At 56.0% G+C, this 13,815-nt stretch overlaps 6 protein-coding genes across 6 annotated transcripts; 2 read left to right on the top strand and 4 right to left on the bottom strand.

Annotated features, from left to right (window-relative positions):
* Positions 1-1,856: 1,856 nt before the first annotated feature.
* On the bottom strand, positions 1,857-2,369 carry LOC126143467 (fibropellin-1-like). The gene has a single exon (XM_049915391.1). It carries the CDS (start codon positions 2,367-2,369, stop codon positions 1,857-1,859), a length of 513 nt encoding a protein of 170 aa, XP_049771348.1.
* Positions 2,370-3,309: 940 nt separating this feature from the next.
* On the top strand, positions 3,310-5,449 carry LOC126143466 (uncharacterized). Its single transcript, XM_049915390.1, has 2 exons — positions 3,310-3,348; positions 3,422-5,449. Exons 1-2 carry the CDS (start codon positions 3,310-3,312, stop codon positions 5,447-5,449), a joined length of 2,067 nt encoding a protein of 688 aa, XP_049771347.1.
* Positions 5,450-5,566: 117 nt separating this feature from the next.
* LOC126143465 (uncharacterized) lies at positions 5,567-6,853 on the top strand. The gene has a single exon (XM_049915389.1). The coding sequence runs from the start codon at positions 5,567-5,569 to the stop codon at positions 6,851-6,853; it is 1,287 nt and encodes a 428-aa protein (XP_049771346.1).
* A 45-nt stretch (positions 6,854-6,898) lies between these two features.
* Positions 6,899-7,459, bottom strand: LOC126143464 (uncharacterized). The gene has a single exon (XM_049915388.1). It carries the CDS (start codon positions 7,457-7,459, stop codon positions 6,899-6,901), a length of 561 nt encoding a protein of 186 aa, XP_049771345.1.
* Positions 7,460-7,632: 173 nt separating this feature from the next.
* LOC126143462 (uncharacterized) lies at positions 7,633-8,250 on the bottom strand. The gene has a single exon (XM_049915387.1). It carries the CDS (start codon positions 8,248-8,250, stop codon positions 7,633-7,635), a length of 618 nt encoding a protein of 205 aa, XP_049771344.1.
* Positions 8,251-10,242: 1,992 nt separating this feature from the next.
* On the bottom strand, positions 10,243-13,135 carry LOC126143461 (uncharacterized). The gene is made up of 3 exons (XM_049915386.1): positions 12,889-13,135; positions 11,946-12,790; positions 10,243-11,658 (listed from the first exon to the last, which is right to left on the bottom strand). The coding sequence occupies exons 1-3, from the start codon at positions 13,133-13,135 to the stop codon at positions 10,243-10,245; spliced, it is 2,508 nt and encodes an 835-aa protein (XP_049771343.1).
* Positions 13,136-13,815: the final 680 nt, after the last annotated feature.

Raw genomic sequence — 13,815 nt, 5'->3', positions numbered from 1 at the left:
AACACGTGCATCGAAATTTCCGACAATTGGAGCATTACAATAATCAGTACCATATGCTGTGCTGTGTGGTGCCAACAACAAGTTGTCATATGAGAATCAAAGGCAAGAAATCCACTGTAATACAGTAGATGAGAGACAGACGTAGCAGAACTGCTAGACATGCCTAATGCCGCATAAATCCACTCTGCCACTTGTGCCGCCCACTCACATAACGTAGTGTTACAGTTGAAGTGGCTGCCAAAAACGTGGAGGGATTTCTATAGAATGTAAAAATAAAAAAAAAGGAAAGTGTGAAGAGCGTGGGACACAGGGCAGCAGACACATTGTACGCCAAGGACACAATAAGCACAGCCTCACACAGGCGCCTGGAGGCACCAAAAAATTTTGACATGGCGAACATCCATGTTCAGCTGTTTGCTTCCTGGCTGCACTTCCTCAGTTAGCATGCTTCACTGTAATATTGTTGCAACCCTAGCTTCCTGACTGAGAAAGCAAAACAGAAATTTACAGATCACACACACACACACAAATCGTCGCAATTGGGCAGCATTCAAATAATTGGAGCATTACATATTAATTAAACCACAAGCAGTGCTGTGTGGCAGCAGTAAAGGAGTGTCCAGAAGGAATCCAGGGTAAAAAAAAAAAATCCGCTGTAATGCACGCCGTCACAGGCGGGAGTGTCACACCTGCTAATATAATTAACAGCGACTATTTTGGATGTATTTTGTCCCCCTCCTGGCCACCCGACTTAGCAAGCGACTTTGCAATGCGACTCCGCTGCGCTCCGCTTGGTACGCGTCCCGTTATAAGGCGGCCCCCTCCGAACAAGTGACAGCGAGGACACGCGTACACTGAACGGGGCGAATATCGGCGGGCGGAATATCTTCTGCGTCAAAGCCGCCCTACATCACTTCACTTACGGCATGAATCTTTGAAAACGCCAAGCGACTACCGTTCTCAGTACGTGATATCAATTTCAACTAGATACGACCTCACCGTCCCAGGCAAAAACGCACTCAAAGGCGTAAATACAACCGAAGAGAAAAACGGATTACACAAGCGCACGCAAAAGCTACGTTCTCGTCTTATGTAGTTACAAATTAAACACTTTCCGTTACTCTCCATTCATTCCACTGTGGAAACTAGTCTTTTTTTACGTCGCCACACGGTCAGATACACTAACTACGTGTTCTGTCATTGTGATGATTGCCGGTGTCAATATCTGTGCTGTCAATGCAAGCTGTACTGTCCTCACAGGTTTTGTACTCATCACAAGGTGAGCAGAATGGCATGGCACAATATGCACTTATCAGAAAATGTGTTTTTCCTCCCAACTTGTTGTACCTTAATATGGTGTTCTGTCCTCGCTTGTTTAACGGTCCTGAAAATATTTGCTGTTCTCATAAGATACGCTGTCCTCAAAAAGTATGCTGCTGCACAAGGTGTGTTGTCCTCGAAAGATGAGCTTTAATTGCAGGCTTTTTTGTCCTTGCAAGGGGTCTGCATTCTGTGCAAGGTGAGCTGTCCTCACTGGTTGTGCTGTCCCGTGAAAATTATTCTGTCCCCCACATGGTGAGCTGTACTGCCAACATGTGCTAACCTCATAATGAGTGCAGCAATCAGAAGGCATGCAGTCATTGGAACATAAAATTTTTCAGAAAATACGCCATCTTCATATATTGTCCTAACCCTCACAAAGTGTACTAACATTAGAAGGCATACTCTCCTCTTAGGGTGTGCCTCCCTTACAAAATGTCCTCTCATTCCAACATGTGCTCTCCCTTTAAGGTGTGCAGACTGCCTAAAGTCAGCTGTCTTCTGCATATCTGCCATCTTCTTAACGCTTGATGTCCTCAGCAGGTGTGCAATTTTATTGGTATATTGTCTTCTGAAGGTCTCTTTGCAGGGCGAACTGTCTTCACATGGCATGCTAACTTCACAGGTGTGCTGTCTTCAATAGGTGTGCAGTGCTTGTGAGGTGTGCTGTCCTTGCATGGTGTGCCATTCTCACATGGTGTGCCATTCTCACATGGTGTGCCAACCTCACATAGTGTGCCATCCTCACATGGTGTGCCATCCTCGCATGGTGTGCAAACCTCGCATGGTGTGCCATCCTCACATGGTGTGCCATCCTCACATGGTGTGCCATGTTCGCTTGGTGTGCCATGTTCGCTTGGTGTGCCGTCCTTGCAAGGTGTGCCGTCCTCGCAAGGTGTGCCGACCTCGCAAGGTGTGCTGTCCTCGCAAGGTGTGTCATCCACGCAAGGAGTGCTGTCCTCGCAAGGAGTGCCGTCCTTGCAAGGAGTGCCAACCTTGCTAGGTGTGCTGTCCTCACATGCAATGCATGAGAAGCCCCCCCCCCCCATTGCAGAGCAAGCTCAGCTCACATTGTGTGATTCTACCAACCCAAGATGTTCTGTCCTCACATAATGTGCTGTCCTCAGTAGGGATGCTGCCCTCAAAAGGAGTGGTGTCCACGCTTCACATTCTGTCATTCAATAGAGTCACTTCCTAATAATATGTGCCATCTCCAATCACTGTAGTCTCTCGCAATCTGTACTGCTTTTCGAATGTGTGCTGCACCTGGAAGGTGTGCTTTCCTTTCATGGTGAGCTGTGGGCTGCGCTGACAAGAGCTACTGATATCAGAATGTATGCTCCTCTAAGTGTAGCAACGTGTCTCTTTCTTAAATGTATATTCCTCACAATCTGGGATTATTTCATTAAGAGTACTATCCCACAAGGTGTACTGACTACAAGTCATGCTGCTTGGACATGGTTTGCAGTCCTTACACTGCATGACGTCCACACAGATCTTCTCACTTAATAGCAGTGATGAAATCAGACTAGGCAGTAATAACAGTGTCTGCAGACTTTGCAAGAGGTGCAGCCTTTTTAAGGGGTGCAGCCCTTGCAAAGAGTAAGACTTTCAATGACTGCAGCCTTCACAATGAGTGCAGCCTTCACAATGAGTGCAGCCTCTGCAGGGAGTGCAGCCTCCACACGGAGTACACACTTCGCAAAGAGTGCAGTCTTTGCATGCAGTGCGACAGTTTACGCATAGGGTGCAGCCCGCAAACAGAATGCAGCTTTCACACAGAGTGCAGCCATCGCAAAGAGTGCAGCCATCGCAAGGAATGCAGCCTTCGCAAGGAGTGCAGCCTTCACAAGGAGTGCTGCCTTCACAAGGAGTGCTGCCTTTGCACGTAGTGCAGCATCCGCATGGAGTGCAGCCTTCACATAGGGGGCACGCTTCGCAAGGAATACAGCCTTCAAAAGGAGTGTACCATTTCCATAGTGCCTTCGCATGGACTGCTGCCATCACAAGGAGTGCTGCCTTCGCAGGGTGAGCTGCCTTCGCAAGGAGTGCTGCCTTCGCAAGGGGTGGTGCCTATGCACGGAGTGCTGCCCTTGCACAGAGTGCTGCCTTCGCAAAGAGTGCTGCCTTCGCAAAGAGTGCTGCCTTCGCAAGGAGTGGTGCCTTCGCAAGGAGTGGTGCCTTCGCAAGGAGTGCTGCCTTCGCACAGAATGCTGCATTTGCACAGAGTGCTGCCTTCGCAAGGAGTGGTGTCTATGCACGGAGTGCTGCCTTTGCACAGAGTGCTGCCTTTGCAAAGATTACTATCTTCGCACGGTGTGCTGCCTTTGCACAGAGTGCTGCCTTCGCAAGGAGTGCTGCCTTCGCAAGGAGTGCTGCCTTCGCAAGGAGTGCTGCCTTCGCAAGGAGTGCTGCCTTCGCAAGGAGTGCTGCCTTCGCAAGGAGTGCTGCCTTCGCAAGGAGTGCTGCCTTCGCCAGGAGTGCTGCCTTCGCAAGGAGTGCTGCCTTCGCAAGGAGTGCTGCATTCGCGCGGAGTGCTGCCTTCGCTAGGAGTGTTGCCTTCGCACGTAGTGCTGCCTTCGCAAGGAGTGCTGCCTTCGCAAGGGGTGGTGCCTATGCACGGAATGCTGCCCTTGCACAGAGTGCTGCCTTCGCAAAGAGTGCTGCCTTCGCAAAGAGTGCTGCCTTCGCAAGGAGTGGTGCCTTCGCAAGGAGTGGTGCCTTCGCAAGGAGTGCTGCCTTCGCACAGAATGCTGCATTTGCACAGAGTGCTGCCTTCGCAAGGAGTGGTGTCTATGCACGGAGTGCTGCCTTTGCACAGAGTGCTGCCTTTGCAAAGATTACTATCTTCGCACGGTGTGCTGCCTTTGCACAGAGTGCTGCCTTTGCACAGAGTGCTGCCTTTGCACAGAGTGCTGCCTTTGCACAGATTGCTGCCTTTGCACAGAGTGCTGCCTTTGCACAGAGTGCTGCCTTTGCACAGAGTGCTGCCTTTGCACAGAGTGCTGCCTTCGCAAGGAGTGCTGCCTTCGCAGCGAGTGCTGCCTTTGCACAGAGTGCTGCCTTCGCAAGGAGTGCTGACTTTGCACAGAGGGCAGCCTTTGCAAGGAGTGCTGCCTTTGCACACAGTGCTGCTTTCGCAAGGAGTGCTGCTTTCGCAAGGAGTGCTGCTTTCACAAGGGGTGCTGCCTTCGCAAGGAGTGCTGCCTTTGCTAGGAGTGCTGCCTTCGCAGGGAGTGCTGCCTTCGCAGGGAGTGCTGCCTTCGCTAGGAGTGCTGCCTTCACTAGGAGTGGTGCCTTCGCTAGGAGTGGTGCCTTCGCTAGGAGTGGTGCCTTCACTAGGAGTGGTGCCTTCGCTAGGAGTGGTGCCTTCGCTAGGAGTGCTGCCTTCGCTAGGAGTGCTGCATTCGCAGGGAGGGCTGCGGTCGCAAGGGGTGGTGCCTTCGCACGGACTGCTGCCTTCGCTAGAAATGCTGACTTCGCATGTAGTGCTGCCTTCGCACGGAATGCTGCCTTTGCACAGAGTGATGCCTTTGCACAGAGTGCTGCCTTCGCAAGGAGTGCTGCCTTCGCAAGGAGTGCTGCCTTCGCATGGAGTGCTGCCTTTGCTAGGAGTGCTGCCTTCACAGGGAGTGCTGCCTTTGCTTGTATTGCTGCCTCCGCACGGAGTGCTGCTTTCGCTGGGAGTGATGCCGTCGCATGTAGTGCTGCCTTCGCAAGGAGTGCTGCCTTGGCACAGTGTGCTGCCTTCGCAAGGAGTGCTGCCTTTGCACAGAGTGCTGCCTTCGCAAGGAGTGCTGCCTTCGCAAGGAGTGCTGCCTTCGCAGGGAGTACTGCCTTTGCAAGGAGTGCTGCATTCCAAGTAGTGCTGCCTGCAAAAGGAGCGCTGCCTTCACAAGGAGTGCTGCCTTCGCAAGGAGTGCTGCCTTCGCAAGGAGTGTTCCCTTCGCACGGAGTGCAGCCTTCGCACGTAGTGCCGCCTTCCCACGGAGTGCTGCCTTTGCACAGAGATCTGCATTCGCAGAGTGTGGTGCCTTCGCATGAAGTGCTGCCTTCGCAAGGTGTGCAGCCTTCGCTAGGAGTGCTGCCTTCAAAAGGAGTGCTGCCTTCGCAAGGAGTACCGCCTTAGAAAGGAGTGCTGCCTTCACAAGGAGTGCTGCCTTCGCTAGGAGTGTTGTCTTCGCAAGGAGGGCTGCCTTCGAGAGGAGGGCTGCCTTCGCAGGGAGTGCTGCCTTCGCAATGGGTAATGCATTTTCAAGTAGTGCTGCCTTCTCAGGGAGTACTGCCTTTGCAACGAGTGCTGCCTCCCAATGAGTGCTGCCTCCCAATGAGTGCTGCCTTCGCAAGGAGTGCTGCCTTCGCAAGGAGTGCTGCCTTCGCAAGGAGTGCTGCCTTCGCAAGGAGTGCTGCCTTCGCAAGGAGTGCAGCCTTCGCAATGAGGGCTGCCTTTGCAGGGAGTGCTGCCTTCGCAAGGGTTGGTGCCTTCGCAAGGTGTGCTGCCTTTGCAAGGAGTGCTGCCTTCGCTAGGAGTGCTGCCCTTCTAAGGAGAGCTGGTTCCGCAAGGAGTGCTGCCATCGCTAGGAGTGCTGCTTTCGGAAGGAGGGCTGACTTCGCAAGGAGTGCTGCCTTCCCAATGAGTGCTGCCTTTGCAAGGAGTGCTGCCTTCGCACGGAGTGCAGCCTTCGCATGGAGTGCTGCTTTTGCTCAGAGTGCTGCCTTCGCAAGGAGTGCAGCCTTCGCAAGGAGTGCAGCCTTCGCAAGGAGTGCAGCCTTCGCAAGGAATGCTGCCTTCGCAAGGAGTGCTGCCTTCGCAAGGATTGCTGCCTTCACATGGACTGTTGCCTTCGCAAGGAGTGCTGCCTTTGCAAGGATTGCTGCCTTCGCAAGGAGTGCTGCCTTCGCTAGGAGTGCTGCCTTCGCTAGGAGTGCTGCCTTCGCAGGGAGTGCTGCCTATGCAGGGAGTGCTGCCTTCGCAAGGAGAGCTGCCTTCACAAGGAATGCTGCCTTCGCAAGGAGTGCTGCCTTCGCAAGGAGTGCTGCTTTCGCACGGGGTGCAGCCTTCGCACATAGTGCTGCCTTCACACGGAGTGCTTCCTTTGACAGAGTGCTGCCTTCGCAAGGAGGGCTGCCTTCGCAGGGAGTGCTGCCTACGCAGGGAGTGCTGCCTTCGCAGGGAGTGGTGCCTTCGCAAGGAGTGCTGCCTTCGCAAGGAGTGCTGCCTTCGCACGGAGTGCAGCCTTCGCATGTAATGCTGCCTTCACACGGAGTGCTTCCTTTGACAGAGTGCTGCCTTCGCAAGGAGGGCTGCCTTCGCAAAGAGTGCTGCCTTCGCAAGGAGTGCAGCCTTTGCATAGAGTGCTGCCTTTGCAGGGAGTGCTGCCTTTGCACAGAGTGCTGCCACCGCAAGAAGTGCTGCCTTTGCATGGACTGTTGCCTTCGCAAGGAGTGCTGCCTTTGCAAGGAGTGCTGCCTTTGCAAGGAGTGCTGCCTTCGCAAGGAGTGCTGCCTTCACAAGGAGTGCTGCCTTCGCTAGGAGTGCTGCCTTCGCTAGGAGTGCTGCATTCGCAGGGAGTGCTCCCTACGCAGGGAGTGCTGCCTTCGCAAGGAGTGCTGCCTTCGCAAGGAGTGCTGCCTTCGCAAGGAGTGCTGCCTTCGCAAGGAGTGCTGCCTTTGCAAGGAGTGCTGCCTTCGCAAGGAGTGCTGCCTTCACAAGGAGTGCTGCCTTCGCTAGGAGTGCTGCCTTCGCTAGGAGTGCTGCATTCGCAGGGAGTGCTGCCTTCGCAAGGAGTGCTGCCTTCGCAAGGAGTGCTGCCTTCGCAAGGAGTGCTGCCTTCGCATGGAGTGCAGCCTTCGCACGTAGTGCTGCCTTCGCACGGAGTGCTGCCTTGGCACAGAGATCTGCATTCGCAGGGAGTTGTGCCTTTGCAAGAAGTGCTGCCTTCGCAAGGAGTGCTGTCTTCGCTAGGAGTGCTGCCTTCGCAAGGAGTGCTGCCTTCGCAAGGAGTGCAGCCTTCGCACGGAGTGCAGCCTTCGCACGTAGTGCTGCCTTCCCACGGAGTGCTGCCTTTGCACAGAGATCTGCATTCGCAGGGTGTGGTGCCTTCGCAAGAAGTGCTGCCTTCGCAAGGTGTGCTGCCATCGCTAGGAGTGCTGCCTTCAAAAGGAGTGCTGCCTTCGCAAGGAGTGCTGCCTTCGCTAGGAGTGTTGTCTTCGCAAGGAGGGCTGCCTTCGAGAGGAGGGCTACCTTCGCAGGGAGTGCTGCCTTTGCAAGGGGTAATGCATTCGCAAGTGGTGCAGCCTTCTCCGGGAGTACTACCTTTGCAACGAGTGCTGCCTCCCAATGAGTGCTGCCTTCGCAAGGAGTGCTGCCTTCGCAAGGAGTGCTGCCTTCGCAAGGAGTGTTGCATTCGCAAGGAGTGCTGCCTTCGCAATGAGGGCTGCCTTTGCAGGGAGTTCTGCCTTCGCAAGGGGTGGTGCCTTCACAAGGAGTGCTGCCTTTGCAAGGAGTGCTGCCTTTGCAAGGAGTGCTGCCTTCGCAAGGAGTGCTGCCTTCGCAAGGAGTGCTGCCTTCGCAAGGAGTGCTGCCTTCGCTAGGAGTGCTGCCCTTCTAAGGAGTGCTGCCTTCGCATGGAGTGCAGCCTTCGCACGTAGTGCTGCCTTCGCACGGAGTGCTGCCTTGGCACAGAGATCTGCATTCGCAGGGAGTTGTGCCTTTGCAAGAAGTGCTGCCTTCGCAAGGAGTGCTGTCTTCGCTAGGAGTGCTGCCTTCGCAAGGAGTGCTGCCTTCGCAAGGAGTGCAGCCTTCGCACGGAGTGCAGCCTTCGCACGTAGTGCTGCCTTCCCACGGAGTGCTGCCTTTGCACAGAGATCTGCATTCGCAGGGTGTGGTGCTTTCGCAAGAAGTGCTGCCTTCGCAAGGTGTGCTGCCATCGCTAGGAGTGCTGCCTTCAAAAGGAGTGCTGCCTTCGCAAGGAGTGCTGACTTCGCTAGGAGTGTTGTCTTCGCAAGGAGGGCTGCCTTCGAGAGGAGGGCTACCTTCGCAGGGAGTGCTGCCTTTGCAAGGGGTAATGCATTCGCAAGTGGTGCAGCCTTCTCCGGGAGTACTACCTTTGCAACGAGTGCTGCCTCCCAATGAGTGCTGCCTTCGCAAGGAGTGCTGCCTTCGCAAGGAGTGCTGCCTTCGCAAGGAGTGGTGCCTTCGCAAGGAGTGCTGCCTTCGCAAGGAGTGCTGCCTTCTCAAGGAGTGCTGCATTCGCAAGGAGTCCTGCTTTCGCAAGGAGGGCTGCCTTCGCAAGAAGTGCTGCCTTCGCAAGGGGTAATGCCTTCGCAAGTAGTTCTGCTTTCGCAGGGAGTACTGCCTTTGCAAGGAGTGCTGCCTTCACAAGGAGTGCTGCCTTCGCTAGGAGTGCTGTCTTCGCAAGGAGGGCTGCCTTCGAGAGGAGGGCTTCCTTCGCAGGGAGTGCTGCCTTCGCAAGGAGTGCTGCCTTCGCAAGGAGTGCTGCCTTTGCAAGGAGTGCTGCCTTCGCAAGGAGGGCTGCCTTCACAGGGAGTGCTGCCTTCGCAAGGGGTAATGCCTTCGCAGGGAGTGCTGCCTTCGCAAGGGGTGGTGCCTTCGGAAGGAGTGTTGCCTTCGCAAGGAGTGCTGCATTCACAAGGAGTGCTGCCTCTGCAAGGAGTGCTGCTTTCGCAAGGAGTACTGCCTTCGCAAGGAGTACTGCATTCGCAAGGAGTGCTGCCTTCACAAGGAGTGCTGCCTTCGCTAGGAGTGCTGTCTTCGCAAGGAGGGCTGCCTTCGAGAGGAGGGCTTCCTTTGCAGGGAGTGCTGCCTTCGCAAGGGGTAATGCCTTCGCAAGTAGTGCTGCCTTCTCAGGGAGTACTGCCTTTGAACGAGTGCTGCCTTCCAATGAGTGCTGCCTTCGCAAGGAGTGCTGCCTTCGCAAGGAGTGCTGCCTTCGCAAGGAGTGCTGCCTTCGCAAGGAGTGCTGCCTTCGCAAGGAGTGCTGCCTTCGCAAGGAGTGCTGCCTTCGCAAGGAGTGCTGCCTTCGCAAGGAGTGCTGCCTTTGCAATGAGGGCTGCCTTTGCAGGGAGTGCTGCCTTCGCAAGGGGTGGTGCCTTCGCAAGGAGTGCTGCCTTCGCAAGGAGTGCTGCCTTCGCAAGGAGTGCTGCCTTCGCACGGAGTGCTGCCTTCGCAATGAGGGCTGCCTTTCTGGGAGTGCTGCCTTCGCAAGGGGTGGTGCCTTCGCAAGGGGTGCTGCCTTTGCAAGGAGTGCTGCCTTCGCAAGGAGATATGCCTTCGCAAGGAGTGCTGCCTTCGCTAGGAGTGCTGCCCTTCTAAGGAGAGCTGCCTTCGCAAGGAGTGCTGCCTTCGCTAGGGGTGCTGCTTTCGCAAGGAGGGCTGCCTTCATAGGGAGTGCTGCCTTTGCAGGGAGTGCTGCCTTCGCAAGGAGTGGTGCCTTCACAAGAAGTGCTGCCTTCACAGGGAGTGCTGCATCCGCAAGGAGTGCTGCCTTTGCAAGGTGTGCTGCCTTCGCAAGGAGTGCTGCCTTTGCAAGGAGCGCTGCCATCGCAATGAGTGCTGCCTTCGCTAGGAGTGCTGCCTTCGCAAGGAGGGCTGCGTTCGCAAAGAGGGCTGCCTTCGCAGGGAGTGCTGCCTTCGCAAGGGGTAATGCCTTCGCCAGTAGTTCTGCTTTCGCAGGGAGTACTGCCTTTGCAAGGAGTGCTGCCTTCCAAGGAGTGCTGCCTTCGCAAGGAGTGCTCCCTTCGCAAGGAGTGCTCCCTTCGCAAGGAGTGCTGCTTTCGCAATGAGGGCTGCCTTCGCTAGGAGTGCTGCCTTCGCAAGGAGTGCTGCTTTCGCAAGGAGTGCTGCCTTCGCAAGGAGTGCTGCCTTCGCACAGAGTGCAGCCTTCGCACATAGTGCTGCTTTCACATGGAGTGCTTCCTTTGACAGAGTGCTGCCTTCGCAAGGAGTGCTGCCTTCGCAAGGAGTGCTGCCTTCGCAGGGAGTGTTGCCTTTGCAAGGAGTGTTGCCTTCGCAACGAGTGCTGCGTTCACAACGAGTGCTGCCTTCGCAAGGAGTGCTGCCTTCGCAAGGAGTGTTGCCTTCGCAAGTAGTACTGCCTTCGCAAGGAGTGCTGCCTTCGCAAGGAGTGCTTCCTTCCAAGGAGTGCTGCCTTCGCTAGAAGTGCTAACTTCGCACGGAGGGCTGCCTTCGCAAGAAGGGCTCCCTTCGCAGAGAGTGCTGCTTTGCAAGGGGTAATGCCTTTGCAAGTGCTGCTGCCTTCGCAGGGAGTACTGCCTTTGCAACGAGTGCTGCCTTCCAATGAGTGCTGCCTTTGCAAGGAGTGCTGCCTTTGCAAGGAGTGCTGCCTTCGCAAGGAGTGCTGCCTTCGCAAGGAGTGTTGCCTTCGCAACGAGGGCTGCCTTTGTAGGGAGTGCTGTCTTCGCAAGGGGTTTTGTCTTCGCCAGGAGTGCTGCCTTTGCAAGGAGTGCTGCCTTTGCAAGGAGTGCTGCCTTTGCAAGGAGTGCTGCCTTCGCAAGGAGAAATGCCTTCGCAAGGAGTGCTGCCTTCGCAAGGAGAGCTGCCTTTGCACAGAGTGCTGCCTTTGCAGGGAGTGCTGCCATTGCACAGAGTGCTGCCTCCGCAAGGAGTGCTCCCTTTGCATGAACTGTTGCCTTCGCAAGGAGTGCTGCCTTCGCAAGGAGTGCTGCCTTTGCAAGGAGTGCTGCCTTCGCAAGGAGTGCTGCCTTCGCAAGGAGTGCTGCCTTCGCAAGGAGTGCTGCCTTCGCAGTGAGTGCTGCCTTTGCATAGAGTGCTGCCTTCACGCGGAATGCTGCCTTCGCTACGAGTGATGCCTTCGCACGTAGTGCTGCCTTCGCAAGGAGTGCTGCCTTCGCAAGGAGTGCTGCCTTCGCAAGGAGTGCTGCCTTTGCACAGAGTGCTGCCTTTGCACAGAGTGCTGACTTTGCACAGAGTGCTGCCTTTGCACAGAGTGCTGCCTTTGCACAGAGTGCTGCCTTTGCACAGAGTGCTGCCTTTGCACAGAGTGCTGCCTTTGCACAGAGTGCTGCCTTTGCTAGGAGTGCTGCCTTTGCTAGGAGTGCTGCCTTGGCAGGGAGTGCTGGCTTCGCACGGAGTGTTGCCTTCGCTAAGAGTGCTGCCTTCGCTAGGAGTGCTGCCTTCGCGCGGAGTGCTGCCTTCGCTAGGAGTGTTGCCTTCGCACGTAGTGCTGCCTTCGCAAGGAGTGCTGCCTTCGCAAGGAGTGCTGCCTTCGCAAGGAGTGCTGCCTTTGCACAGAGTGCTGCCTTTGCACAGAGTGCTGCCTTTGCACAGAGTGCTGCCTAAGCACAGAGTGCTGCCTGTGCACAGAGTGCTGCCTTTGCACAGAGTGCTGCCTTCGCAAGGAGTGCTGCCTTCGCAGCGAGTGCTGCCTTTGCACAGAGTGCTGCCTTCGCAAGGAGTGCTGCCTTAGCAAGGAGTGCTGCCTTCGCAAGGAGTGCTGCCTTTGCACAGAGTGCTGCCTTCGCAAGGAGTGCTTCCTTCGCAAGGAGTGCAGCCTTCACAAGGAGTGATGCCTTCGCAAGGAGTGCTTCCTTCCAAGAAGTGCTGCCTTCGCAAGGAGTGCTGCCTTCGCAAGGAGTGCTGTCTTTGCAAGGAGTGCTGCCTGCGCACGGATTGCTGACTTTGCACAGAGGGCTGCCTTTGCAAGGAGTGCTGCCTTTGCACACAGTGCTGCTTTCGCATGGAGTGCTGCTTTCGCAAGGAGTGCTGCTTTCGCAAGGAGTGCTGCCTTCGCAAGGAGTGCTGCCTTTGCTAGGAGTGCTGCCTTCGCAGGGAGTGCTGCCTTCGCAGGGAGTGCTGCCTTCGCTAGGAGTGCTGCCTTCGCTAGGAGTGCTGCCTTCGCTAGGAGTGGTGCCTTCGCTAGGAGTGGTGCCTTCGCTAGGAGTGGTGCCTTCGCTAGGAGTGGTGCTTTCGCTAGGAGTGCTGCCTTCGCTAGGAGTGCTGCATTCGCAGGGAGGGCTGCGGTCGCAGGGGGTGGTGCCTTCGCACGGACTGCTGCCTTCGCTAGAAATGCTGACTTCGCATGTAGTGCTGCCTTCGCACGGAGTGCTGCCTTTGCACAGAGTGATGCCTTTGCACAGAGTGCTGCCTTCGCAAGGAGTGCTGCCTTCGCAAGGAGTGCTGCCTTCACACGGAGTGCTGCCTTTGCTAGGAGTGCTGCCTTCACAGGGAGTGCTGCCTTCGCTTGGATTGCCGCCTCCGCACGTAGTGCTGCTTTCGCTGGGAGTGATGCCATCGCATGTAGTGCTGCCTTCGCAAGGAGTGCTGCCTTGGCACAGTGTGCTGCCTTCGCAAGGTGTGCTGCCTTTGCACAGAATGCTGCCTTCGCAAGGAGTGCTGCCTTCGCAAGGAGTGCTGCCTTCGCAGGGAGTACTGCCTTTGCAAGGAATGCTGCATTCCAAGTAGTGCTGCCTGCAAAAGGAGCGCTGCCTTCACAAGGAGTGCTGCCTTCGCAAGGAGTGCTGCCTTCGCAAGGAGTGTTCCCTTCGCATGGAGTGCTGCCTTCGCACGGAGTGCTGCCTTCCCACGGAGTGCTGCCTTTGCACAGAGAGCTGCATTCGCAGGGTGTGGTGCCTTCGCATGAAGTGCTGCCTTCGCAAGGTGTGCAGCCTTCGCTAGGAGTGCTGCCTTCAAAAGGAGTGCTGCCTTCGCAAGGAGTACCGCCTTCGAAAGGAGTGCTGCCTTCACAAGGAGTGCTGCCTTCGCTAGGAGTGTTGTCTTCGCACTGAGAGCTGCCTTCGAGAGGAGGGCTGCCATCGCAGGGAGTGCTGCCTTCGCAAGGGGTAATGCATTTTCAAGTAGTGCTGCCTTCTCAGGGAGTACTGCCTTTGTAACGAGTGCTGCCTCCCAATGAGTGCTGCCTCCCAATGAGTTCTGCCTTCGCAAGGAGTGCTGCCTTCGCAAGGAGTGCTGCCTTCGCAAGGAGTGCTGCCTTCGCAAGGAGTGCAGCCTTCGCAATGAGAGCTGCCTTTGCAGGGAGTGCTGCCTTCGCAACGGCTGGTGCCTTTGCAAGGTGTGCTGCCTTTGCAAGGAGTGCTGCCTTCGCTAGGAGTGCTGCCCTTCTAAGGAGAGCTGGCTTCGCAAGGAGTGCTGCCATCGCTAGGAGTGCTGCTTTCGCAAGGAGGGCTGACTTTGCAGGGAGTGCTGCCTTTGCAGGGAGTGCTGCCTTCGCAAGGAGTGCTGCCTTCACAAGGAGTGCTGCCTTCGCAGGGAGTGCTGCATCCACAAGGAGTGCTGCCTTCGCAAGCAGTGCCGCCTTAGCAAAGAGTGCTGCCTTTGCAAGGAGCGCTGCCATCGCAAGGACTGTTGCCTTCGCTAGGAGTGCTGCCTTCGCAAGGATTGCTGCCTTCACAAGGAGTCCTGCCTTCGCAGGGAGTGCTGCCTTCGCAAGGAGTGCTGCCTTCGAAAAATTGCTGCCTTCGCAAGGAGTGCTGCCT

Source organism: Schistocerca cancellata, unplaced genomic scaffold, assembly GCF_023864275.1.
Source record: "Schistocerca cancellata isolate TAMUIC-IGC-003103 unplaced genomic scaffold, iqSchCanc2.1 HiC_scaffold_801, whole genome shotgun sequence".
Classification (NCBI taxonomy): Eukaryota; Metazoa; Arthropoda; class Insecta; order Orthoptera; family Acrididae; genus Schistocerca; species Schistocerca cancellata.
This window is presented reverse-complemented; position numbering and strand designations above follow the sequence as displayed.